Below are 27,935 nucleotides of genomic sequence, written 5' to 3' on the forward strand. Positions count from 1 at the left end.
CTCGACCAACGAAAGCGAACCGGCGGGTCGGATTGACAGCTCCTCCAGCCAATGGCGCCGAGGCGGCTCGGGAATTCTTCACTGGCTACAAAGTAACTTGGCGCTTCCGAGTTTTTCTGAATGGGCCGCTTCCATTCACGGGCCGGGGGCGGGAAAAGAGCCCCCTCGCGCCACTTCCCGGCTCCGTAGCCGACCAGGGAGCGGCGCCCGATCCTATCCCGGGGTGAAACTGCACCCGAACCTATCCCGGGGAGGCGCGTAAGTGCCCGGCTGCTGACGCTGCAAGGCGGAAGGCGGGCTCGGCTACTAGGGGAGCGCACCCGTGGACGCGGGTAGGCATCGGGGGGGGGGAAGGAAAGGCTTTGCGGGGTCGTGGGACGCTGGGTGGGTGGGGGAAACCTCCGCTCGGATTAACCCGAGTGGCCGATCGCGTGGTCCGACTAGGGGATTCGAACTCGCGGGCCGCCTCCCGTCGACCTCCGGGAGTGGGGGGGGGGGGGGGCTTTCCCCGCGAGAGCTCCCGTGGGGAACCCAGGCGGGGTTGCGAGACGATAAGCACGGATCGGCAACCGGGGTTGGTTTGGCGATCCCTTCCCGGGTCCCCGCGTGTCGTAGGAATGCGGCCCGAGCACCCTTTACTTGTCAAAGGAGAGTTGGGGGGAAAAGTGGGGGGATCCGGAGTGGGGGGACCCCCTCATCTGTCCGGATCACGCAGTTGGCTTTCCCCTCTCCGCGATTCCGCCCTTGCCCCCACCGCACCCGGGTTCGCGAACCCAGCCCGTCCCTTTCCCCGCCAAGCGCTTCCTCCTCCCCGGACTCTCCCGTGGGGGTCGAAGGTCCCCTTTATCGCACCCACCCCTTGCAGCTGTTTCCCAGATGTCGCCTCCTCGGGGGGCCGGACAGAAACGAGGGGTGGGGAGCGGCCACCAGGGTTCCCGGGTCTCCCCCACGTGTCCGGCTGGGGGGGAAAGCACTTTCGCTTTAGCTAGGCTCCCTGGGAGTCCAGGGAAAAGTGAAAGCGGGGCGCGGTTCTAACCTGCAAGGGCGAGGGAGCAAATGGGGGGGGGATTCTGCTTTCACTTTTTGGGGGGCAACGGAAAGAGCCCCGATTCCTAGCACGATGGTAGGAATGAAAGCGCTTCCCCCGAAAGGTTCTGGGCCTTTTCCGGGAAGAGGAGGAGGCGGCGGCGGGGAGGGAAGGGGACTCCCTTCCAAGCAGCGCTCGGTCGTCGGATTCGGGCTCCTTGGTCCGCCGTAAGAGAGAGGCAGGGCGGCTTGGAGGTTGTGATTCGGGAATAAAGCCATTTAAACCCAGTTGTGCTTTTGGTACTGATCTGGTTTCTATCCCTCCAGCTGCCCCCAAGGACTCACCACGGAGCCCCCAGATTTCTCTTGCTAAGCCAGGGGTGTCCAAACTTGGGAACTTTAAGACTTGTGGACTTCAACTCCCAGAATTCCCCAGCCAGCAACTTTAAGATTTGTGGACTTCAACTCCCAGAATTCCCCAGCCAGCATGGCTGGCTGGGGAATTCTGGGAGTTGAAGTCCACAAGTCTTAAAGTTCCCAAGTTTGGACACCCTGTGCTAAGCCAAGCAGTTGTGAAGGAGAGTTTTGCCCCCGTTTTACGACCTTCCTTGCCGCAGTTCTGAAGTGAATCGCTGCAGCTCTTTAGTTAGGCACAAGGTTGTTAAGAGAATGAGATTTCCCCCTTGGTCGCCAAAGGGGCATCACATGACCTTGGGACATTGCAATCGTCATAAGTGTGAACCAGTGGGCCCAACTTTTAAATTTTGATCACATGATCCTGGGGATGCTGCAAAGGTCGTATCTGTGAAAAACAGTCATAGCTCACTTTTTTCAATGCCGTCGTAACTTTGAATGAACGAACGGAACGTTTTGTAAGTCAGGGACTGCCTTTTTTAACAGACAGACGGATTAACCGAGTTGGAAGTTGGGACCTTATAGGTAAGTGATGGTGAACCTTTTTCGCTTCAAAGTGCCAAAAAGCCTGTGTGTGCGCGCGTGCCCACCCCCATAATTTAATGCCTCCCCCCCCCGCGCCGTGCCCACTGCGCACTAAACAAATGGTCATAAGTCCAGAACTAGCTGCAGTGACATCATCTAAAGTGCAGAGTTGTTTGTAACTGGAAATGATGGGGAAGCTCATAAATGATCAGACTTTGACTAAGGGCTGAATGGGTCATTGAGTGAGCCGAAGAGTTCTCCAGAAATTCAGCTGGAAATCTAAAAGTTGTGAAGCCCACCACATTGAGACTGGGGAGGGGGCTAGAATTCAGACGTCTCTATCTGGACTTGGATTACTTAAATGTGCTAAATTATAATTTGGTTCTGGTTAGTGTACAGGTAGTCCTCAACTTTCAACAGTTCACTCAGTGACCAAAGTTACAAAGGCACTGAAAAAGAGTGATTTGTGACCCTTTTTCACACTTACGACCATCGCAGCCTCCCCATGGTAAGGTCATCAAAATTCGGGCACTTGGCAACTGGCTCATATTTGTGACGGTTGCAATGTCCCGGGGTCATGTGATCCCCTTTTGTGACTTTCTGACTAGCGACGGGGGTGGGGGGAGGGAGCCAGATTGCCTTAATGACTGTGTCACGAATTTAATTGCAGTGATTCACTTAACAATGTAAAGGTCATAAAAACAGTGCAAAACTCACTTCGCAATTCCCTTGTTTAGCAATGGGGCTCAATTGTGGCCGTATCAGTGGTTCTCGACCTGTGGGTCGACTGTGGCCTAAGACCATCGGAAAACCCATATTTTTGAAAAAATACAGAAAACATAAAACAATTTTATGGTTGGGGGGGTCACCACAACATGAGGAACTGTATTAAAGGGTCACGACATTAGGAAGGTTGAGACCCACTACTCCATATCATCTATCTATATCTATATATCTATCATAGGAATTCTCAAAACATTTCTCTCTCTCTGTCTTCTCAAAACATCTTCATCATTCCTGTTCATCCATCCATCCATGGAATCCTCAAAACATTTTTCTCTCTCTTTCACCTCAAAAAATCTCTATCATCTCCATCCATCCTTATCTATCTATCATCTATCTCTATCTATGTATGTATGTATGTATCTATCTATCTATCTATCTATCTATCTATCTATCTATCTATCATCACTTAGTACCTGTTCTAGATGTAAAGGTCATAAAACGGGGGCAAAGCTCACTTAACAATTATCTTGTTTAGCAATGGAAATTTGGGGCTCAGTTGTAGTCATAACTCAAAGACTACCTGTGTGCCATGTGAACCAAGTCATTTATTGTTCATTCAATAAAGTAAGGAAAACTGAGAGAAATGTACTTTCATACTTCCAAGGATCTTTCAGTGTTCTTTTACAACGAAGTAGAATTAAGCTCATCTAGTTGTAATTCCGTGGTGGCGCAGTGTTTAGAGTGTAGCACTGCAGGCTACTTCTGTTGACCACTGGCTGTCAACACTTTGGCAGTTCGATTCTCACTTGGCACAAGGTTGACTCAGCCTCCCCTCCTTCCGAGGTGGGTAAAATGGGGACCCAGGTTATTGGGGGCAAGAGGCTGACTCTGCAAAGTGCTTAGACAGAGCTGTAAAAACACTCGTGAAGTGGTATATAAGTGCTATTGCACTTGCTATCTATCTCTGTCCTATCTGTCTGTCTGTCTGTCTGTCTGTCTATCTATCTATCTATCTATCTATCTATCTATCTATCTATCTATCTATCTATCTATCATCCATCTATCTATCTATCTATCTATCTATCTATCTATCTATCTAATCTATCTAATCTATCTCTATATTTAAGAGCCGTGGTGGTGCAGTGGTTAGAATGCAATACTGCAGGCTACTGCTGCTGACTGCTGGCTGCCAACAGCTTGGCAGTCTGATTCTCACTGGCTCAAGGTCGCCTCAGCCTTCCGTCCTTCTGAGATCAGTAAAAGGAGGACCCAGATTGTTGGAGGTGATATGCTGACTCTGTAAACCCCTTAGAGAGGGCTGTTAAAGCACTGTGAAGCGATATATAAGTGCTATTGCTCTTCCATCCATGATGTGCAGTGGTTAGAATGCAGTGTTGCAGGCTGACTCTGCCCACTGCCAGCAGTTCGATTCTAAGCAGCTCAAGGTTGGCTCATGTTTCCATCCTTCCAAGGTGGGTACCCAGTCTGTTGGGGGCAAAAGGCTGACTCTGTAAACCGCTTAGAGAGGGCTGTAAAGCACTCTGAAGGGGTATATAAGTCTTAAGTGCTATTGCTGTTTGCTATTCTTATCTGCTTTATAGCCCCCAAGGTTGACATCAACCTTGCAGGCATCCAAAGTACATTTCTCCCCCACTCCCATCTCCTTTACAACCCAAAAAACTAGGGAGGGTCTCTTCTGAGCCCCTTGCCCCGTTCCTTATCGATTTCCTTGGCAATCTCTTCGCTCAACCTCCCAAGGCCTTTCCCACATCCCACTGCAGATGTTAACTCATTCAACACTGCCACCGTCATCAGTGTGACTCAGCCTCCAAGCGTCCGAAGTTTCATCACGTGATCATGGGGGACGCTGCAACGGCCGTAAGCGTGAAAACGATTGTGAGTCACTTTGGTCACTAAATGAACTGTTGCAAGTCGAGGACTACCTGTAGTTGATGACGAGGATGTTTTAAGGCGACGGCTGATTTGTGTTTCATTTCAGGAGGGACGGCCAGGATGGCAGCCAGCATAGACGAGTGGGTGGGCTGTGCTTACCTCTTTCTGCAAGCAACCTCGGAAGAGGGCTCTCTACCTACACTCTATAGCCGGCCACATCTCAGGCCCCGTATATACAAAGCGTTGAAGGTGGCATTGGCAGGTACGTTGATAGCGTTCGCCCTGGTCCATCTTCCCCAGGTGTTTATGGTCGGAGGGAATCGGTTATCTAGTTCTTGGCTAAACAGCTGAGGTTTTTTTTCTTCTGAGTTCAAAATGCTTTCCACCACTCGCCCGTGTAAATAATCATAAAAATAAAAATGGTGGGAAAAGTTACCGAAAATGAGAAGGGGAAGATTTCGTAGGAGTTTTGAATGCAGACGGATCGTCATTTGGAACACAACACGCTAGATGTCGCAATTGTAGAGGGCCAAAGCGTACGGTTTATCGACACACGCTGTACCAAGAGATGCCAGAGTCAAAGAAAAAGAAGTGGAAAAAATCCCGGTTTTCCCACGATCATGGATGACACCTATGTGTTATTAATCATAGCTTACAAAACAGACAAATAATCCAGTTCCAGAAACGATACACTCGTCAAATAGGGGCAAGCACAGGGTTGAGTCCCAATCCAAAGAGGAGGGCAAAATGTCCTTCCAACTTTCAGAACTGATGACGCTTCTTGGATAGAAAGCAAAACGTTTTCTTCATCTTCCTCAAGGCAAAAAACAGTCCAGTTGCCTCTTGAGGAAACCAAAAGCATCTTTGAGACATGAGGGCAAAATGTTTTAATGTCAGCATCCACAACCTAGGGCCCTGATGGTGCACCTAATGGCATGCGTTGCCCAAAGTGGCACAGAGAGCAATGTTGCCTGGCATGTGCAGCATCGCCCGTCCCTCTTCTGAGTTTCTGGTGTGCATGCCTGCGCGACGATCAGCTGGCCTTTGTGCGTTCGGTAGTGGCGGAAACTGGAAGAGGTGGTTGGTCTTCCATGTTCCAGCGTGAGCATGTGCACCGGCCAGCCGATCATTGCATGCGCACCAGAAACCAGGAGACTAGCTGGCCTGCGCGCACCAGAAACTTAGAAGTTCGTTTTCCGGCACGCGCATGCCCCCTGGGTAGCTCCTCTTCTTCTTCCTTAGAAGTGGTCCTAGCTGACCTTCCCACAAGCTTCTCCTCCAGAGCAAACTTATTCAAGGACAAAGCCACAAGCCTGTAGCAGCATTTTTCAAACCTGGCCACTTTAAAAGGCATGGGCTTCGAATCCCAGAGCTGCCCAGCTGTTCTATTGGAAGTTGAAGTCCACACCTCTTTAACATCGCTAAGTTTGAAAGACACTGGCTTAGATCTTCTTTTGAAGTAACCAGCAGTAAACTCTCTTGACTCATCTTCCATTTTTCCCTTTCTTTCCTCCACAGATTCTGGGGGCTTTAGGGCGGATATTCTGAAGATCCAGTGTAGTGACGATGATTTGATCGTCCAGCTCAAATTCTGCAAGCAAGAGAACTGCAGAAAGTTCCTGCGAAGCTACAAGAAAGGGGAATTTCAAGGGGCTTTCCAGTCGAATTTCAATTCACACCTCCCCTTCCCCGGCCTAGAGCTACTACTCAAGACAGAACTGAGGGCTGGTGCTGACAAGTTGGATTCCATCATTCAAGAAGAAGAACGTTGTCTGGAAAGCATCTCTCGGGAGAAGGTAAGTGTCAGACGCTGAAATGGGGGGCTTGTTGTCATTTGGGAGGGGCAGACACTAAAATGCAGGCCCTGTGTCCACCTAAACAAAAGTCCCATTGCCTTCTTGAAAGCTTCCAGGGATGAAGCTCCCACAACTTCTAAAGGCAACTTTTGTTCCATCGGTTGATTGTTCTCACTGTTAGGAAATTCCTCCTTATTTCCAGGTTGAATCTCTCCTCGTTCAGTTTCCATCCATTATTCCTTGTCTACCCTTCGGGCGCCTTGGAGAATAGCTTGATCCCCTTCCTCCTCTCTGTGGCAGCCCCTCAAATATTGGAAGACTGCTATCTTGTTTCCCCTGGTCCTTCTCTTCACTAGACTAGCCAGGCCCAGTTCCTGCAACCATTCATCGTATGTTTTAGCCTCCAGTCCCCTAATCCTCTTGGTTGCTCTTCTCTGCACTTTAGTTCTAGAGTCTCAACATTTTTATTATTATTTATTTATTTATTTTATTCAATTTATAAGTCTCTCCCTCTCCACAAAGGGACTCGGGGCGGCATACAATCAAATATACAAGCATATGGTACGGAGGAGGTATACATAAAAACATTTTTACAATTCATAAATACTAATAATAGCCACAAAGTTAAAAAAGCAATAACAATAAAGTTAACAACAATTAAAATACCCTAAAATTTAAAAATTTACAATTTAAAATTGCCAGGGGGATTAGAGAGTAGAGTTCTAATTAAGCCAGGCCGGCTAGTTTTTCATATTATGATAACCAAAAGTGGATGCAGTACTCTAGGTGTGGTCTTACTAGGGCTTTATAGAGTGGTTAGAGTACCTCCCTTGATCTTGATTGTATCCCTCTGTTAACGCAATTTAGGATTTCATTGGTGGCGGCTGCACACTATTTTCTCATATTTAACTGGTTGTCCAATAAGACCCCAAGATCCCTCACTCGGTCACTGCTATTAAGCCTGGTTTCACCCGGTTTATATGTCTCCTTTTGGATTTTCTTGCCTGTGTGAAAGACTTTACTTTTCCCTGCATTAAATCTCATTTTCTAAGATAGGGCCCAGTGTTCAAGCCTTTCAAGATTCGTCTGGATCTTGATCCTATCATCTATGGTGTTAGCTACTCCTGCCTTTCTCAACGAGCATTCCAGCTCTCCTTGTTTTAAGCAGCTTTATAATGCTTTGAAAAGTCCACACTTAAGACTATTGCATCAAGTTTTGGTCACCACTATCAAAAAGAAAAAGACGTTGAGACTCGAAAAGAATGCAGAGAAGAGCAGCAAGAAGGATTAAGGGGATGGAGGCTAAAACGTAGGAAGGAAGGTTGCAGGAATTGGGTTTCTCCAGTCTAGTTAAAAGAAGGATTGGGGGTGACGCGATAGCAGCCTTCAACTGTATGAGGGTCTGCCCCAAAGAAGAGGGAGTCAAGCTATTCTCCAAAGCACCTGAGGGTAGAACAAGAAGCAATGGGTGGAAACTGATCAGGGAGAGAAGCAACCTGGAACTCAGGAGAAATTTCCTGACAGTGAGAACTATTAATCAGTGGAACGACTTGCCTCCAGAAATTGTGAATGCCCCAACACTGGAAGTCTTTAAGAAGATACAATACAATACAATAGTAGAGTTGGAAGGGACCTTGGAGGTCTTCTAGTCCAACCCCCTGCCTAGGCAGGAAACCCTATACTCTTTCAGACAAATGGCTATCCAACATCATCTTAAAGACTTCCAGTGTTGGGGCATTCACAACTTCTGGAGGCAACTTCTGTTCCACTGATTAATTGTTCTTAATTAATTGTGATTAATTGTATCCAACAAGATGTTGGATAGCCATTTGTCCAGAATGGTATAAGGTCTTCTGCAAGGGGTTGGACTAGAAGTACTCTGAATCAGGGGTGAAATGCTCTGAAGTCTGCTACCGGTTTGCTTGGCGGGCATGCCCGCTTTGTGCTCACGCGCACTGCAGTCGCTAAGAAGCCTTTTCTGAATCTGTAACGGTAAGTAGAACAGCAGGCTTTCTAGTGAATATAAATCATGCAGCACACCTGATGTTTGGAATTTTAAAAAAGAAACTTTTAAAAACATTTTTTTACTATCTATTCACCCGAACCGGTAGTAAAAAAAAAAAAATGCTTTAAAAAAAGTTCTGATGATCAGCTGTGCGACAATCGATTTCTAGCGAATACAGCCGATTGTTGCACAGCTAATAGTTGGTACTACCGGTTTGCCTGAATCAGTAGCATTTTTTTTACTACCGGTTCAGGGAAACCGGTAGCATTTCACCCCTGCTCTGAATTCCCTGCCAACTCTTGTTATTCAGATGAGAAAATTGCTAACTAATGCACGCGGCAAAGGAAGAAAATAATTTACCCCCCTATGTCTCTCACGGTCTTTCTTCTCTGAAGCCGGATCATCTTCTAGACGAAGCATTAGCGGACCTGGAAGCAGGTTTCATGGGTTTTTCACTTGGACGAAGTGCGCCTCCGTCTTGGAAACGGCTGGCCTCTGAAGAGGTGTCCTCCCCCACTTTAAATTCCTCGCCTCCATCTTTCGGGCCTCCGGAGATTTCAAAGCCTTTGGTGGAAGAAGATAACTTCTTTTTCCAGAACCAGCCATTTGGTGAGTGTGTAGCAGGCAAGGGCTTGAGACCAAAATGCTGGGCAGAGATATCGAGTGGAAGGCACGGGCGTATTCAGTAGGTTCTCCACAAAGACCGTACAGATAATTCTCAACTGAATTCGTTTAGTGACTATTCCAACTTAACGGAGGCGCCAGAAAAAGCGACAAGTTCATTTTTCACACTTATGGCTGTTGCAGCAATCCCCGTGGTGATGTAATCAAAAGTCACATGCTTTGGCAGCTGGCGTGTTCTTATGACGCTTGCAGTGTCCCAGGGTCATGTGATCCTCTTTGGGATGGTTGTCAGGTTGATTCATCCTTCCGTCCTTCCGAGGTGGGTAAAATGAGGACCCAGATTGTTTGGGGGGGGGGGGGGGGAGAGGAGCAATAATGCTGACTCTGTAAACCGCTTAGAGCAGGCTGTGAAGCGGTATATAAATCTAAGGGCTATTGCTATTGCTCACTGTGGTGGGCACGTTCCATTCTAATCAGAATTAGAGGACAATCCATTAGCCGTCCATTATGCATAGTGGTTAGACTGCAGTATTGCAGGCTCTGACTCTGCTCACTGCCAGGAGTTCAATCCTGATCAGTTCAAGGTTGACTCTTCTGAGGTCAGTAAAATGAGGACCCGGATTGTTGGGGGCAATAGGCTGACACTGTAAATCACTTAGAGGGGGCTATAAAGCACTGTGAAACTGTACATAAGTCTAAGTGCTATTGCTATTACCCTTCCATCCATCCATCCATTGGTCCGTCCATCCATGATGGGCAGTGGGTAGAATGAAGTTTTGCAGGCTAACTCTGCCCACTGCCCAGAGCGCAATCCTGACCGGCTCAAGGTTGACACAGCCTTCCATCCTTCCAAGGTTAGTAAAATGAGGACCCAGATTGTTGGGGGCAAATAGGCTGACTCAGTAAACCACTTAGAGAGGGCTGTAAGGCACTGTGAAGCAGTATATAAGTCTAAGTGCTATTCCTTCCTTCCTGTCTGTTAGAATGCAGTATTGCAGACTAACTCTGTTCACTGCCAGGAGTTCGATTCTTACTGGCTCATGATTGACTCAGCCTTCCATCCTTCCGAGGTCGTTAAAATGAGGACGCAGATTGTTGGGGGCATCATGCTGACTTGTAAACTGTGCGCATGGGTAGCAGCCCTTGTAATAAATACCTTGAAACGCCCAAGAATGTGCACCCTTCCCTCCCATGGAGCTTTAAAAAATGTATTCCAGGGAGAATGAGTGCAGAGAAGAGCAACAAAGAGGATAAGCAGGCTGGCGGTGAAAACATACGAAGGGTGGTTACAGGATGATACAATGGTCCTAAGTGTGAAAAATGGTCACTTTTCAGTGCCATTGTTAACTTCAAACAATCACTGAAAGACAGAACTGCCTGTTGGTGTGGCCCACCAACGGCCAGCAGAGCTGGCAGCAGATTCAGAGAGTGAGGAGGGTTGGGGAGGAAGATGGGCCAGTCCTGGAGTCTGGGGAAAACTCGGATGAGGGCTCTGTGTCGGAGGCAGAGAGGGGGCCAGGGCTGTCTGACAGTTATCAGCTGCCTTCGGAGTCAGACATCAGTGAGGCAGAGGAACAGCTGGAGCCTGTTCTCAATGTGTGAATGCACAGAGTTTTCAGACAAAAGGAACAGCTAAAGAACAGGGGTCGACTTGGGAGGAAGACCTCAAGTGGACGATGAATGGCCCCTTCCAGAGGAAATAAAAGAGGAGCGCCAGGGGAGTGGAGTTTGCAGGAGACAATTAGTTCGCTTCATTGGTTCGTGACTCTCTTGAGACTCCTTGCCACGTTTTGCAGATATCGGCCTGTCAGCTCTCCAAGCCAGAGAAGGTCTGTGACTGTAAATCCTCCCTTGAAAGACTTTGCTGGATGTGAATGAGAGGAATTCACAGCAATTCTTTTTTAAAAAAGGAGTTTTTGTCAGGGCCAAGGAGTTAGCGTCACATTTTTGGGCAGCCTAGATCAGAACACCTGTACAGCCTCGGGGGGGGGGGGGGGGGGGGGCTTTGATGGGCAGTGTACACCACTGTAGCCTAAACTTAACTCTTGTCAACGAGAGGTTTGCAAGAGGTTCAAATAATTTATTTTCTCCCTCCCTTTCGCAGCCAACAGAAAAATCACCCCCGATGACCACCAGACATTCGCCAAACTGGTATCCAAAAAGTGGAAACAGGTGGGCAGGTCCCTCTACCTACAGACCAAATGCCGGGCCCTTCGGGACCCCTTCATCGATAACCTGGCCATTGAGTACGAACGGGATGGGCTGTACGAACAAGCGTACCAATTGCTCCGCAGGTTTATTGACTCGGAGGGCAAGAAGGCCACCATCCAGTGCCTGGTGGCTGCCTTGGAAGACAATGGCCTAATCAACATAGCCGAAGAACTTTTGGATCTCCACCAAAGTGACTTATGAATTTTTTTTAAAAAAAAGAGTCTTTTGGGGGGGGGGGGAGACTGCTAGCTTTGTGCCTCTGTGATTGATCCTCCCACTGGTCTTTCTTCCGCATTTTATTCGGTCCCTGATCAACTACGGCTTCTCCCTATGATTGCTTCCCAACAAGAAGCAAGTCCAAAATCTTGACGATCAAACTGGAAGGTCAAGTATGGTTTCAACAAGAAATTGGAAGCATGCTCTCTGGAAGAGCGGAGGACTTTCTAACTGGACGTCACCAGACGCTGTCACATTCAGGAAATCTGTAGCAAAGGAGAGGGTGGGTAGAATAAGAAGGAATGGCTCTCAACCTGGAAATAAGGAGGAGTTTCCTGACAGTGAGAACAATTAATAACAGCTTGCTTTCTGGAGTTATGGATGCTCCATCATCGAAGGTTCCCATGAAAAGATTGGACAGTCATTTGTCCTGGATGATGTGTGGTCTCCTGGCCTTGGGCCAGTTTGATCAAAAGACCTCCCAAGTCCCTTCTAGCCCTATGATTCTCCTTTCCCCCTATCATGATCAAATGGCAGATTTAACGTTGATGTTCTCCTGGTCTTCAAGAGGCCTTCTGAGGAGACCATTAGCTCAATAAAGAATAGCCCAGGTATATTTTCAGTTTCAATCCATTCGTGATCTTCTTATGCGGGTGATTCAATCAGCTACAGATCAGTCATCTCCATCAACGTTGGGAAATTTATGATCCTCCAGATATCAAACAACAGAGCAATTGAGATGTTCTCCGTTTCCTTCATAGATTTGTCATAATATTATTACAGACTTTCAGAAATACCATTTCAAGGAGATCTTGAGCTATGAGTTCTTGACTTGATACCAACTTAGTCTACTAGCTGTTGAAGGACTTAAATCAGGGATGTCCAATCTGGCAACTTTAAAGCTGGTGGATCAACTTCTAGGAATTTTCCAGCCTTGCATTGCTAGCAATCTTAAAGTTGTGAAGGTTGGAGACCCAGCCAATGTTTACATTGAAAGCAAGCTTCAATGGTAAAGATGAATCATTCATTCATAAACATAATAATGAGTTGAGAATGCAAGTCTGGCCCATTTAACAGATCTTTAACAGATTAACAGAGTTGGAAGGGAATTTACAGGTCATCTAGTCCAACCCCCACCCCACCCCTTTGCCCAAACAGGGCATTATTTACACTAACAGATTTTTCTACGCTGGCATTTTCAATCTCTTGAGTTTTTCAAGAGGATGCTTCTGTACCGGTGTTTTTCAGCAACTTTTTAAGAGGGTTGGAGTTGAACTCTTAAAAGTTACCAGATTAGGGAAGACTGTTCTAAACAGTTTCTGTGACTTTGGAAGTTTGTCAGCATATTTCCTTGAAACAGGGCAAGTCTCAGGGATTTTGTCATATTTTCTTCAAATTCAATTTTTTTTAAAAAAGTAGAAATTTTATATATATTTGGCTCGAAACAAAAAAGCTTGGTCTATGACTTTTTTTTTTAAGTTGAGCAGGGAAATTGAGCACATTTTCACTTTAATCTTTATAGTTGCTGTCCTTAATTGTTTGCTTCGCTTAGTCTTTTAATGAGTGTTAAAACATGGAGCAACATTTAACGTATTAGCCCTATGATACTGTAATGCTAAATCAAATACTAACAGTTATGATTTGACAATGATTAAAACCTCATCCCTTTTACCTTAAAATAAACCCCAAGAGCATATAATGCTACAGGGCTATTTTTTAAAAAAAAATCTAGGAGGAAACTTTCTGAAGGACTGTTTTGACTAAGGCATTTAAGTCTTATTGTCAATGACTGTTAACTTCTACCATTGTATTCGTTTTGGTGGTATTTCACTAATCTTTCACTGTTCTTTTTAATCAGAGCTGTACATTTGTTTTAATTCAAAGCAATTAAAAGGGTAACAATTTCAATATCCCAGTTGCCTATCAGAGATTTTAATAAAGATGTGATGATATTCAAAATATATTTTTGTTTCCCATCAAATCATGGACGGAATGCAGGAAGGAAGAGCATAAAAATAGGAAGCCAATGTGGCATTAAAAAAATCGGTTATAATTCTGCTTGCAGCTGAACAGCAGAAAAAACTATTGCTTAGACCTATTTTTCCCGGCTACTACAGGTAATCGTGACTTACATTTGTTTAATAACCATTCAAAGTTGCAACGCCACTGAAAAAAGTGGCTTATGACCCGTGTTTCACACTTGCGACCACAGCACATTCCCATGATCACATGAACAAAATGGCAACTGACTCATATTTATGACAGTTGCTATATTCCAGGATCAGGTGATCCCCTTTTGTGACCTTCTGACAAGCCAAGTCAAGGGGAAGCCAGATTCACTTAACAACCAGGTTACTAACTCAACTGCAGGGATTCACTTAACAACCGTGACCAAAAAGGTAAAGGGGGCAAAAAAAAATCACTTAAGAAATGTTTTGCTTAGAAACAGAAACTTTGAGCTCAAATGTGTGTTTTTTAAAAAAAATGAAAATACTACTAACATAGTACATATACATCTAAATACAAAAAAAAAAGAAAGAAAAAAGGGGAAAAAACTAATATTATAGTGCACACACACCCCACACCCCCGGAGACCCTTTTCTCTCCCTTGTATTTCTTCGTCTTTATCAACGAAAAGAAATACAATATATTCCAATTGTGCCCTCCAAAACAACGTATATTTTTGAGTAGGTTTATTCCCTTTGATTTCCACCAACACGGATTTTATAAAGTCCCCCCGTATTTCATTATAATTGTTTCTTTTGATCATCTCTTTTTAAATTTAATTCCCATTGTTAATTTATCGTTTGTTGCCAATACTCCAAATTTCATTATACCACTCATTTCTTTGAATATCCCAATTTCGTCCCCAATATTTCTCCATCGCTAATCTAGCTGCCATTATCACATTTGCAATCAATTCCTTTTTTATTTCGTTTATATCCTGCTTTCCCACCAGCAACAGTAATGCAATTCTCGGTGACATGTCTAAATTTACGTTCGAAAGGGCTCTAATTTCTCTAAACACCATATCCCGTATTTTTTGTGCACAACCCCACCACACGTTTGTATGTTCCAACTTTCTTGCACCACCAACCAATATTTGTATATTTACCATCTCTTTGATTTAAGTTACGTGGTGTTAGTAGACACCACCTCCATATCGCTTCATATCTATTTTCCTTAACTATGATATTTCTTTTTAAAAAAAGAAAGAAAAATAGCCAAATAGTAGTCCATCCAGTTCTGGCAAGGCAATCCAGCAGAGGTTCTGTGTACCGAACAATCCCCATCTGTACACAGATCCTGCCAATTTTTTTTACAGCTGCTGGCAAACATCTGTATGGGGCAGGCTACCAAGCACATAGACAAGCCTTTTGACCCGAAACATCTGCTCAGATGTCACGTGAGGAGGAGCAGAGGCCAGCTCAGCTGCCTTGCTTTAAGCAGAGCTGAGATTTTGGCGCGCACAGTCAGGAAAGCAGCTGTGGGCAGGAGTTGGGGAAAAGGGGAGGAGGAGAAGGCGAGCGAGCCCCGTTCCCATGTAATCCTGTTGAGAGAGAGAGCTGATCCTGGGAGAAATGCACCGGGAGGTGGAAGAAGCAGCTCTCTTGCTGCAGCTCGGCTACGTTTCCCAAGCTATACGTCGTGGAGACGAATGCCAGAACTAACTCCATCCAGATGTGCCAACTTGGCAACCGGGGGATGGAGCCTTACGGAACAGAGGCAGACGTTGGGAATGCTGTAGAGGTAAGAGCTGCGGCTTTGCAACGGATTGGGAGGATTTGCTTAAGGCTGAATGACTGACACCTTTGGAAAGGAGAGGTCCTCCTTTTGACACCCCCCCCCTGCAATATTTCAGGGCGGGGTGTTTTTCCCCCTCCTCGCCTCCCCACCGTCAGCAAAGGGGCATAAAGATCTCTACCATCCCAAAATCGACTTTCCCCAAGGCCGTGTGTTTTCTCTTGAAGTGGGGGGCAGGACTGAGCTGATCTCCCAGGGAAGCCAAGGAAAAGAAAGGGTTTATTTTTCAAGCGTTTCCAAATTTTAAGGGCACGTCTGCCCAAAAGCGCCCCCCCACACACACACAAACAAGCAGCCTATCTCCCTTGCATCGTAGATTTAAGAACTTCGCATCCCTAAGGAATAAAGTACAAAAAGTAAAGTAAACAAAATGAAACAAAAAAGCACATGTTCAACCCTAATAACAACAAGAAGAAAAATAATGTACAAAAAAGAGGAAAAAGTGGTCAATTAAATTTAACATTTGAATCTATGATAAAATAATAAATACATTAAAAAAGAACTAACAACAAGAAAAAATAATATACAAAAAAGAGGAAAAAGTGGTCAATTAAATTTAACATTTAAATCTATGATAAAATAAATACATTAAAAAAAGAACTAACAAGAAAAAAATAATATACAAAAAAGAGGAAAAAGTGGTCAATTAAATTTAACATTTAAATCTATGATAAAATAATAAATACATTAAAAAAGAACTAACAACAAGAAAAAAATAATATACAAAAAAGAGGAAAAAGTGGTCAATTAAATTTAATATTTAAATCTATGATAAAACAATAAATACATTTTTTTTAAAAAACAGAACTTTGCATTCCAAACAGCAAAATTACAAAAGAAGCTATTTTGTAATTCACTCTTAACTTCAGCCAGGCTAATATTCCTGGAAATTGAAGCTTGCATATGCATGAAATGGGGTAGCTGAAAAAAGACCAAAAATGCAATTGCCGTTTTTATGAGCAGTATTTTCTCCACATCATCTCTTCCCACACCTCTTTTCCAGTCTCTGCAGGAGAGCAATGAGACGTAGCCCTTGATTTGAAAGATATCAGACGTAACCACCTTAAATCAAGGAGAAAACGCCACCTAGAATTAAGGAGAAATGACCTAACAGTGAAAACAATTGATCAGTGGAAGTCTAATGAAAAAAAAATGATTAAGGGTGAAATGCATGATAGCTGTCTTCTAAGGGGCTTGTGATGGGGAAGAGGAGTTGACTTGTTTTCCAAAGCACCTGAAGGCAGGATAAGAAACAATGGATGGAAGCTCATCAAAGAGAGATTCAACCTAGAACTAAGGAGAAATTTCCTAACAGGGAGAAGAATTAGCCAATGGAACTTCTTGCCTCCAGAAGTTGTGGATATTGCATCACTGGAGGTTTTTAAGAAGAGACTGAACAGCCATTTGTCCGAAATGATATAGGGTTTTCTGCTTGAGAGGGGGTTGGACTAGAAGACCTCCAAGGTCCCTTCCAACTCTGCTATTCTGTTAAATATTGAAAAATGCCAACTCTGGGTTGAATTGCTACCAGGGAGAATAGAGTTAGGCAGGCACATTTTAATTTAAAATACAGGCAGTCCTTGACTTACAAACTTCCTTTAGCAACTATTATGAGCCACGGTGGCGCAGTGGTTAGAGTGCAGTATTGCAGGCTACTTCTGCTGACTACCTTCTGCCTCCAATTTGGCAGTTCAAATCTCACCAAGGCTCAAGGTTGACTCCGCCTTCCGAGGTCGGTAAAATGAGGATCCAGATTGTTGGGGGAAAAGAGGTTGACTCTGTAAACCGCTTAGAGAGGGCTGTAAAAGTACTGTGAAGTGGTGTATAAGTCTAAGTGCTATTGCTATGGCTATTAAAAGGAACCGAATATAGTGATTAGATCTGTATGGCTCTTAAAAGTGAAGGCAGCAGAATGAAACAATAGTGAGATGCAATAAGAATAGTTCTTGACTTACAACCATTCCTTTAGCGTCTCGTCAAAAAGTTACAGTACGGAACAAAAGTGACTTATGACCAGTCCTCACATTTATGGCCACTGCAGCATCCTCATGGTCACATGATCAAAACTTGGGCACTTTGGCTATCACTACATATCGGCAGTGTCCCAGGGTCACGTGATTGCCCTTTGAAACCCTCCCATCCAACCTCCATCAAGGAACATCAATGGGAGGAGCTGGGTTCGCTTAACAACCATGTGGTTCACTTAGCAACTGCAGTGATTTTCTTCACGAAAATGGCGAAAAGGTCGTAACGTCGGGCACTTAAGTCACTTAACAACCAACTTGCTTAGCAGTGGAAATCCTGGTCCAGATGTTGGTGGTCGGTCGAGGACTATCAATAGCTGGCTTAATGGGATATAAATTATAATACATAAATAAATAAAACCTGTCTGGCTGGGGAATTCTGGGAGTTGAACTCCAAACCTCTTAAAAGTTACCAAGAATTAGGGAAGACTGTTCTAAACAGTTTCTGTGACTTTGGACGTTTGTCAGCATATTTCCTTGAAACAAGTCAAGTCTCAGATATTTTGTACAGAACTCTTGTATTTTATTCAAATTCAATTTTTTTTAAAGTAGAAATTTGATTTGGGGTTTTTTTGGCTCAAAACAAAAAAGCTTGGTCTATGTTTTGACTATTTTTCTAAAAGTTGAGCAGGGAAATTGAGCACATGTTCACTTCAATCTTTATAGCTTGCTTCTCTTAGTCTTTTAATTAGAGCTAAAACATGGAGCAACATTTTACCTATTAGCCCTATAATGCTGTAATGCTAAATCAAATACTAACAGTTATGATGAGGGGACTGGAGGCTAAAACATATGAAGAACGGTTGCAGGAACTGGGCATGGCTAGTTTAATGAAAAGAAGGACTAGGGGAGACATGATAGCTGTCTTCCAATATCTCAGGGGTTGCCACAAAGAAGAGGGAGTCAAACTATTCTCCAAGGCAACTGAGGGTAGAACAAGAAGCAATGGGTGGAAACTAATCAAGGAGAGAAGCAACTTAGAACTGAGGAGAAACTTCCTGACAGAACAATTAATCAGTGGAACAGAAATTGCCTCCAGAAGTTGTGAATGCCCCAACACGGGAAGTCTTTAAGAAGATGCTGGATAGCCATTTGTCTGAAACGGTATAGGGTTTCCTGCCTGGCAGGGGGTTGGACTAGGAGACCTCCAAGGTCCCTTCCAACTCTGCTATTGTATTGTATTGTATAGTTATAATTTGACAATGATTAAAACCTCATCTCTTTTACCTTAAAATAAACCCCAAGAGCATATAATACTATAGTGCTTTTTTTTTTTTAATCTAGGAGGAAACTTTCTGAAGGACTGCTTCTGTTTTGATTAAGCCTTTTAAGTCTTATTGTAAAAGACTGTTAACTTCCACAATTGTATTCGTTTTGGTGGTATTTCACGAATATCTCACAGTTCTTTTTAATCAGATCTGTACATTTGTTTTAATTCAAAGCAATTAAAGGGCAATAATATCAATATTGCCTACCATAATTTTTTAATAAAGATGTGCTAACATTCAAAGCACCTTTATTAAAAAAATTATGGTAGGCAATATTGATATTGTTGCCCTTTAATTTTTCTTTAATGAAGATGTAATAATATTCCAAAAGTACGCCGTGGCTCAGTGGCTAAGACGCTGAGCTTGTCGATCAGAAAGGTCAGCAGTTCGGTGGTTCGAATCCCTAGCGCTGCATAACTGAGTGAGCTTCCGTTACTTGTCCCAGCTTCTGCCAACCTAGCAGTTCCAAAGCACGTAAAAAATGCAAGTAGAAAAATAGGAACCACCTTTGGTGGGAAGGGAACAGCGTTCCGTGCACCTTCGGCGTTTAGTCCTGCCAGCCACAAGACCACGGCGACATCTTCAGCCAGCGCTGGCTCTTCGGCTTTGAAATGGAGATGAGCACCGCCCCCTAGAGTTAGGAACAACTAGCACATATGTGTGGGGAACCTTTACCTAATATCCCCGTATTGCCGATTTCTTGGGACAGAAGGATTGGCACTTATTCAGCGGCTCTGTTAGCATAACACACTCAAACCCAGTTAGTTAGTTAGTTAGTTAAAAACCCAGTGAGTTGCACTCGCATTGTAGTTTGTTTTCTGTCCTATCATGACTTACTGCTTTGACAAAACTAAGTTTTACGCCTGGTTCAATTATTTGCACAAACTCAGAAATAAGTCAAATTCACGTGATCCTAAGCTTGCAACCATTTGCTTAGTGAGGGTTTGACGTTACAGTAGCACTGGAAAAAGTGACTTCAGACTGTTTTTCACACTTACGACCATTGCAACATGATCATACAATCAAAATTTGGACACTTGGCAACTGGCGTGCGTTTATGATGGGTCAAGTGATTCTTTTTTGCAACCTCCTGACAAGCAAAGTCAGGTTCACTTAACAACCGTGTTAGTATCTGAAATAACGGCTGTGATTCACTTAACAACGGTGGCAAGGAAGGTCGTAAAATTGGGGCAAAAGTAGCTGATCAGCTGAACTTGCTTAGACACAAAAACATTTGGCTGAATTGTGGTCATTAAGTCAGTTTAAGAAACCAATGAAGAGCTTGATAGGAACATGATAAATATATTCAGCACATGCTTCCAGAAGAATCTGCTTAGCATGCTGCAGAGGCAAGCAAAGAATTCAGCAGATTCCACAATAAGGAGTTTGCACGCTATTAAAAGTGACTCACATCCACGTGGCCTTTGCACGTCTACTTTTGCTCAAGTTCAGTGGAAGTCTGGGTGTGTTGGGCTACTCTCTGAAAAGTTTGATTGGATGCAACCATGTTTAAAAATGATAGACTCTGCATCATCAGCAGAATAAATCACAATGTACAGTGTAATAGATATAATCGATATATTTATTTTTACGTTATAATTTATATCAGAATTATAAATGATTTTTTAAAAATGCCACAATGACTCACTATTTCCATGCTCTTCCTTCTCATTTTCCATTCATGATTTGATGGGAAACAAAAATATTTTTTGAATATTAAGGTAAAGATTCCCCTTGCATATATATGCTGTCATTCCCGACTCTAGGGGGCGGGGCTCATCTCCATTTCAAAGCCCAAGAGCCAGCGCTGTCCGAAAACGTCTCCATGGTCATGTGGCTGGCATGACTAAATGCCAAAGGTGCACGCAACGCTGTTCCCTTCCCACCAAAGGCGGTCCCTATTTTTCTACTTGCATTTTTTAACGTGCTTTCGACCTGCTAGGTTGGCAGAAGCTGGGACAAGTCACAGGAGCTCACTCTGTTACGCGGCGCTAGGGATTCGAACCGCGGAACTGCCGACCTTTCTGTTCGACAAGCTCAGCATCCTATCCCCTGAGCCACCGTGTCCCTTAAGGGGATATTAGAGGGTCTCTTTGAAGAGAATATGCACATTTTAACTTCTTCTGGGATGAATGCCTCGGCTTCAAATATCAAAACCCTGGTTGTGCAGAATTTAAACAACTCTCCCTCCACCTTTTTGTAATATACAGAGAAGCTGCCGAGAACATTGGCTGGCACAGTATTCCAGGAAACGTGAAAAAAGAAAATAGTCAGGCCTTTATATGGCCAGAGAGCTTTTTTTTCCTCCCAACCTATCTTACTTTTTGGGGAGAGGCTGGTAAATAGGGAAAGATAGTAAATCCGTCTTTGTCTGAAGGGTATTCTTTGCCCTGTGTTTCTTCCCCACGGAGGCAGCCAACAAAATAGCATCTCCTAAGCAGGCATTTTCAGCAGAATCTGGTCCCCTCCCAAGCAAAACAGCCGAAGGAATTTGCTTTGTATGGCTAAACACGGAGAAGCAAACAATAGACTCCGGCTTTAGAGCCAAGAACCTCTGATATGAATGTCCAGCTCGAGGGAAGCATCTCCAATACGGCCGTGGCCACAAAGCTTCAGAGGACAATCCTACATTGCAAGGCTGCCTCGGCTCATCCGTGGGTAACCCCTGGAGCCAGCTTGGGGATTTCAAAAGCGGGTGCCCGCAATCATTTGTTACAAGGGGTCTGCATCGCACAATGGGGAGAAGAAAGGAAGAAACGAGGTACATTACAAATTACAGGTGAACAGAGTTGGAAGGGATCTTGGAGGTCATCTAGTCCAACCCGCCGTCCCCTGCCCAAGCAGAGACCAGTGATGCCCAAAGCGGAACACATGTGCGTGTGCCGGAAACCCAGAAACTTGAAAATCAGCTGACTGGCGTGTGCATGCCTGTGTTTTGGCCGTTTTTCAGGCTGTTTCTGGCCTGAAAAACGGCTTTGGGGTAGTTTTTCGGGCCGTTTTCCAGCACTCCAGCCAGCTGGAGAAGAGCAGCTGGCGACGGCGTGCATCCCCACAGAGAGGGCTCTGCGTGCCACCTCTGGCACATGTGCCATAGGTTTGCCATCACGGCCCTACCCCATTTCTGACAGATGGCAGTCCAGTCTCTTCTTGAAAGCCTCCAGTGATGAAGCTCCCACAACTTCCGAAGGCAACTTCTGTTCCATGGGTTGATTGCTCTCACTGTCAGAAAGTTCCTCCTTATTTCCAGGTTGAATCTCTCCTTGTTCAGTTTCCATCCATTATTCCTTGTCTGAACTTCAGGTGTTTGGGAGAATAGCTTCACCCCCTCCTTTCTGGGGCAGCCCCTCAAATATTGGAAGACTGCTATATTGTCTCCCCTGGTCCTTCTCTTCACTACACCAGCCATGCCCAGTTGCTGCAACCGTTCATCATATGTTTTAATCTCCAGGCCTTTGATCGTCTGAGATAGATTCAGATTAACAGAGCTGGAAGGGACCCTGTAGGTCATCTAGTCTAACCCCCCACCCAAGCAGGAGACTCTACACTATTTCTGACAGATGGCAGTCCAGTGTCTTCTTGAAAACTTCCAGTGATGAAGCTTCTACAACTTCCGAAGGCAACTTCTGTTCCATGGGTTGATTGCTCTCACTGTCAGAAAATTCCTCCTTATTTCTAGATTGAATCTCTCCTTGGTCAGCTTCCATCCATTATTCCTTGTCTGGCCTTCGGGTGCTTTGGGAAATAGCTTGACCCCCTCCTCTCTGTGGCAGCCCCTCAAATATTGGAAGACTGCTATCCTGTCTCCCCTGGTCCTTCTCTTCACTACACCACCCAGTTCCTGCAACTGTTCATACCCTGCCTTACATCAAAACGCAGTAAAATGCAGCTTCCGAGATTTGCAAGTGGGCATCACACACCACCCAGAGGCTCCCATACGAAGACAACATATGCATTGTAAAGATTGCTTGGAGGTGGGAGATACTTCCAGTGTAAATCTACCACAGGGGTCCCCAACTCCTGGTCAGTGCATTGGCATCAATCCACAGCGTGCCAGAAACCGGTCCACGCACACACACGAGGCGTTATCCACGGGATACAGGCAGTACGTGGAAGCACGCCCCCTCCAGTCCATGGAAAAACCTTTCTCCACAGAACCGGTCCCTGTTGCCTAAAAGGTTGGGAAGCAGTAATCTACTGGATCCCGTGCATGGATTGCTCCCGTATGATTAGACGGGGAGGAAACCAACCACCAGATTGCAAGAGCACAAGCGAGAGGTCAGGCAAGGAGACCTAAACTCATTGGTAGCCTCACATTGCAATAAACAAAGGCATACATTCAATTTTGCAGCTACTAAGATTGTTGGATGAGCAGGGACAAAAACAGCCAGGGAAGTGATTGAAGCCTGGGAAAAAGACCCTTTGTCAGTCAACAGGAGTGCTGGTTTAGCCCCAGCTTATCAGGTACTTGGGAGGCAAGGGCTTGGCAGCACAAGGAAACAACAGCCAACAACTCCATACCCGACTTAATACACACAACAGGCACCATATAAATACCACACACTGAACAGCCTAAAGCACAGAGAGAAGTCCCTTGAGAACGGGCTCCAGCACGAGTCCAAAAGCTCAGCAGACAAAGCCATTTGAAGATACAGCTTGGATCTTCCCCAGCTTTGTGGTTCAGTTCTTTGTGGCAGCTCTAGTTTTATGCAGATTTTTTTTCTGTTTGTGGAGATCATTTTGGAAACTCTTTGTGTTTGGAAACTCAAAGGCAGAATTCCAACCGAAGACATTCGGAACCTGGCTCTCTTCTCCATTATCCCTTCATGAATCAGCTTTGATTGAAAACAGTCAGAAGATGGGAGGGAACGGGGCACAGATCGTTTTTCAAACTCTGCGGGAACTTGGCTTCCTTCTTTCGTATCATCAGCCCAGCTCTGAATCACTTTAAAAGTTGCGTCAGCTGCTCGGCAATCCAGCCTGCCCTACCCTAGATGGGCGGTCCCTTACTTGTCTATTTTAATTAGGCGAGAGGAAAGGTTAGCCCTCCCTCCCACTTTTTTTTATTTTGCTCATTCTTGTCCTTGTCAAAAGAAATACCGTATTTTTCGGAGTACAAGACGCACCAAGATTTTGAAGAGGCAAATTTAAAAAAAAAAGTTTTTGCACTCTGCAGAGCTCCCCAAAAATGGCCCATTAACGCGAAAACGAGCCCTTTTTTTGTCAAAAAAAAAGGGGGGCATGCATAGCTTTTAGGAGGCTTCCAGAGTGCTCCTGGGGGCTGGGGAGGACAAAAAAGAGCAAAAAAACCAGGCCTGTTTTCCATTCATTTCTGCCCTCTCCAGCCCCCAGGAGCACTCTGGAAGCCTCCTAAAGGCTCTGCACGGCCATTTTTGCAAAGGGGACGGGGTTTCAAGAGGCCTAAAATGCTGCATTCAATGTATAAGACGCACCCAGATTTTCACCCTCTTTTTTGAGGGGAAAAAGTTGCGTCGTATACTCCGAAAAATACGGTACAAAAAAAGGGTCTTTTGGGAAGAGGCCAGATGCAAAATGTGTTGGGAGAACATTGTGAGTGCTGATCTGGCTTTCCGTGCACCACTCATCCAATTTTCAGATGACACGACGCTGGCAGGAAGAGCCAGCACCCCGGGTGATAGGCTCAGGATCCAGAAGGCTCTCGGTCGACTTGAATATGGGACCCGTATCTAACAAAATGAAATTCAATGGTGAGATGGTTGTACACTTAGCCAAAAGAAATGTACAGGTATCAAACAGGTCAGCGAGGGCGAACCTGAGTGCCAAAAAGGTTGTGCCGAAATATCTCACATGCACATGCTCGTCGGGGCTATGTTCTGGAAAAGCTGAACTTCCGGGTTCTAGCGCCCATGCGCACATGGAGATCCGCTGGCTGGCGCGCATGCACAGACCGGTTTTCGGCACTGTCGTGCATGCAAAGGGATCGCGCTCCGGAAAAGTCAAACTTCAGGGTTCTAGGATGCATGCCCATTCAACAATCAGCTGGCCAATGCGCATGGGCACACCGGGTTTCAGCACTGTTGCACGCACAAAGGACGGCTGATCCACACGCCTGCGCAACAGAGATCTGGAAAACAAACAGGCAAGGCCGCACATGGCTTCCCAATGCCACTTTGGGCACATGCGCCATAGGTTCGCCACCATGGAAATAGGTGGAACCTGGCTGAAAAACACTAACGGTGAGAAGGACCTTGGAGTCCTAGTGGACAATCACTTAAATATGAGACAGCCGTGTGCGACAGCATCCCCCAAAAGCGAATACAGTCCTTGCATAAACAGAAGGACGGAGTCAAGGTCATAAACAAACATAAAAGGACAGAGTCAAGGTCATGTGAAGGGTTAATGCCGCTTCCCTACTTGGAAGACTGCATCCAATTTTGGGTACCACATTATAAAAAGGGCATTGAGACTCAAGTAAGTAAATAATAATAATAATAATAATAATAATAATAATAATAATAATAATAATAATAATAATAATAATAATAATAATAATAATTATTTATTAAATTTCTAGACCGCCCCCTCTCCCCGGAGGGACTCGGGGCGGTGTACAGGAATAAATTTAAAACATACAAACAATCATACACATAAGTAAAAATCAGATTAAACAACCCCTGTACAATTTATAAAAATTAAAAAACAGACCTTAAAACCAATCTTAAAAAATTTAGAAATAGGACTGAGGTGGGATAGGTGGAATTAGGCCAAGCCGACTAGCTGGAATAGGTGGGTTTTAAGTTTCTGACGGAAGGAGCGGAGATCCGTAGTCATTCTAATGTCGGGGGGGAGGTCATTCCAGAGGGTCGGGCCCATCACAGAGAAGGCCCTTCCCCTAGGCGTCGTCCGCTGGCACAGCCTAGTGGACGGCACCCGGAGGAGTCCCTCTCTGTGTGAGCAAATCGGCCGGAGGGATGTATGGGGCAGGATACGATCCCGCAAATAACTAGGTCCTGTGCCATGGAGCGCCTTAAGTAAGATGATTAAGGGCACTGAAGAACGGTTGGAGAAATTGGGTATGTCTATTCTCCTGAAAAGAAGGACTAGGGGAAGACGTGATAGAAGTGTTCCAGTATTTGAGGGGCTGCCCCAAAGAAGAGGGGGTCCACCTACTCTCCAAAGCACCAAATGGCAAGACGAGGGGAAAAAATGGATGGAAACTCATCAAGGAGAGAAACAACATGGAACTAAGGAGAAATTTCCTGACAGTGAGAACAATGAACCATTGTGAAACGGCTTGCCTTCGTAAGTTGTGGGTACCCGGATGACACATTGTTTAAGATGGAATTGTGATATTAACAATAAGAAAAGTTGTGGGTGCTCCAACACTTGTTGTTTTCAAGAAGAGACCGGATAGCCGTTTGTCTGGAATGGTGTAGAGCCGTGATGGCCAACCTATGAGGCCTCTCTGGAGGGACATAAGCCGCCACCCCAGCTCAGTTCCGCTGTGCATGCACGCATTCCTCCCAACGGTCAGCTGGGTTTCGGGTCTCTTCCCCTTCATGCATGGGGGGCAGGGCACATGCACAGGATGGAGCACACGTGGGACAGTCGTGCATGCATGCAAAGGGGTGGGGCGGATGCGGGGGGTCGTACAAGCATGCACGGGGGAGGGCACATGAAGGGGGTCACATTGTACTTTGGCACTCAGCACCAAAAAGGTTAGAAGACCTCCAAAGTCCCTTCCAACTCTGTTATTCTGTTATTCCTCCGTGTCATTTTCTTGACATCAGTAATTAATTTGCATTTCTGTAGGATGTTCTTTGACTTCCATTTTGGCCCTACAGCTCTTGCGAGGTTTTGGTGGCTGCCTTCCCAAATATTAACCAAGTCTATACAATACAATAGTAGAGTTGGAAGGGACCTTGGAGGTCTTCTAGTCCAACCCCCTGCCTAGGCAGGAAACCCTATACCGTTTCAGACAAATGGCTATCCAACATCTTAAAGACTTCCAATGTTGGGGCATTCACAACTTCTGGAGGCAACTTGTTCCATTGATTAATTGTTCTAACTGTCAGCAAATTTCTCCTCAGTTCTAAGTTGCTTCTCTCCTGGATTAGTTTCCACCCATTGCTTCTTGTCCTACCCTCAGGTGCCTTGGAAAATAGTTTGACTCCCTCTTCTTTGTGGCAACCCCTGAGATATTGCAAGACTGCTATCATGTCTCCCCTAGTCCTTCTTTCTCTTAAGCTAAACATACCCAGTTTCTGCAACCGTTCTTCATATGTTTTAGTCTCCAGTCCCCTAATCCTCTTTGTTGCTCTTCTCTGCACTCTTTCTAGAGTCTCCACATCTTTTCTACATCGTGGTGACCAAAACTGAATGTAGTATTCCAAGTGTGGCCTTACCAAGGCATTATAAAGTGGTATTAACCCTTCACGTGATCTTGATTAAACTTGATAAGTCTAAATTGACTTAGCTTTTCAGATCTGCTACCTGCTGCCACCTTCTAAGGAACGTGCAATTTATTTTACCAGAATGGGCAGTAAGAAAGAACAGATACAAGGCTTTTGCTAGGAAGTGTAGTATAGGGGTACTTAAAAGAGGTTAGGTTTACATTGATCAAGAGATTGAGCCTCTTGATGCGGGTGAAGGAGGGGAGTGCAGAAGTTGGCTTGAAACTCAACGTTCAGAAAACGAAGGAAAGCTATGGCAAATTAATACTGTTCTTGGTATTTTCTTCTAATGGTGATTAAAACACACTGCGGCTTAGGATCTGGTTTCAACCAAATCTACGATGAATCAAGCAAAGGGTTCCTGCTGCTTCTTTCCCAACAGGATTTCGAGTTAGAAATGTCTTGTCTTTCTATTTGTTGGCCTTTCCTCTTGATACTTTAAAGGTGGTCTTGGCATTGGGAGTGACCGTTGTTGCTGAAAGCACAAGCAGTTGGCCTGCTTTCTATGCTATGCGAGATATTGGCCAGCAAAATCTGTTCAATCATGGAAACACTGGCGTGCCTTCCCACAAGAGGGGGCGCCAAGGCCTGAGTCTATGGACTTACTCCGTGAAGGAGGCCAAAAATCACATCCAAAGTTGTCCTTTCTATCCTGAATCTTGAGTCAAGCCAGCTCCACACTAAAATCCTCTTTAATCCAGAGTTCAACATCGCTGGGACTTTCTATCAGCTGAACAAATCTTGTAAATTCTCTGCCTGGACTGCAAAAAGTTCTACAATCATATCCAGAATATTTCTCTTTTACAAAACAGCACAGCTTGTATAAGTCAAGACTCAGCAGTTGAGTCCAAAGGGTGGGACTCAGAAGAAACTAAAGATGTAGTCTCTATCTATCTATCTATCTATCTATCTATCTATCTATCTATCTATCTATCTATCTATCATCATCTATCTATCTATCTATCTATCTA

General features: G+C 44.9%; 2 protein-coding genes across 7 annotated transcripts in view; both read left to right on the forward strand.

Moving 5' to 3' along the window:
- The first annotated feature begins 14 nt into the window (after positions 1-14).
- TRADD (TNFRSF1A associated via death domain) lies at positions 15-13,395 on the forward strand. 5 transcript variants are annotated; one of them, XM_081963393.1, is made up of 6 exons: positions 70-332; positions 4,450-4,587; positions 4,691-4,846; positions 6,103-6,380; positions 8,781-8,994; positions 11,114-13,395. In XM_081963393.1, exons 3-6 carry the CDS (start codon positions 4,705-4,707, stop codon positions 11,419-11,421), a joined length of 942 nt encoding a protein of 313 aa, XP_081819519.1. In that variant the 5' UTR covers positions 70-332; positions 4,450-4,587; positions 4,691-4,704; the 3' UTR covers positions 11,422-13,395. The 5 variants fall into 5 exon arrangements, with proteins under 5 accessions (XP_081819522.1, XP_081819519.1, XP_081819520.1 ...); XM_081963394.1 differs by having other exon boundaries at positions 4,694-4,846; XM_081963396.1 differs by lacking the exon at positions 4,450-4,587 and having other exon boundaries at positions 15-92.
- Positions 13,396-14,974: 1,579 nt separating this feature from the next.
- The window catches only part of B3GNT9 (UDP-GlcNAc:betaGal beta-1,3-N-acetylglucosaminyltransferase 9), a 354,533-nt gene continuing 341,572 nt past the window's right edge, over positions 14,975-27,935 (forward strand). For both annotated transcript variants that reach the window (XR_014176241.1, XM_081963378.1), the window contains exon 1: positions 14,975-15,186. The gene's annotated coding sequence lies outside the window, so the exon portion shown is untranslated. The remainder of the gene's footprint in view (positions 15,187-27,935) is intronic.

The sequence above is a fragment of the Natrix helvetica genome, assembly GCF_964273705.1.
Source record: "Natrix helvetica genome assembly, chromosome: 10".
Classification (NCBI taxonomy): Eukaryota; Metazoa; Chordata; class Lepidosauria; order Squamata; family Natricidae; genus Natrix; species Natrix helvetica.

What these genes read in the sequence shown, in the direction of transcription:
- TRADD (XM_081963396.1), top strand. Translation starts at nt 4,705, where the DNA reads ATGGCAGCCAGCATAGACGAGTGGGTGGGCTGTGCTTACCTCTTTCTG. An exon ending in GTTGAAGGTGGCATTGGCAG is followed by an intron (nt 4,847 to 6,102) that starts GTACGTTGATAG and finishes TTTCCTCCACAG; the next exon opens with ATTCTGGGGGCTTTAGGGCG. An exon ending in AAAGCATCTCTCGGGAGAAG is followed by an intron (nt 6,381 to 8,780) that starts GTAAGTGTCAGA and finishes TCTTCTCTGAAG; the next exon opens with CCGGATCATCTTCTAGACGA.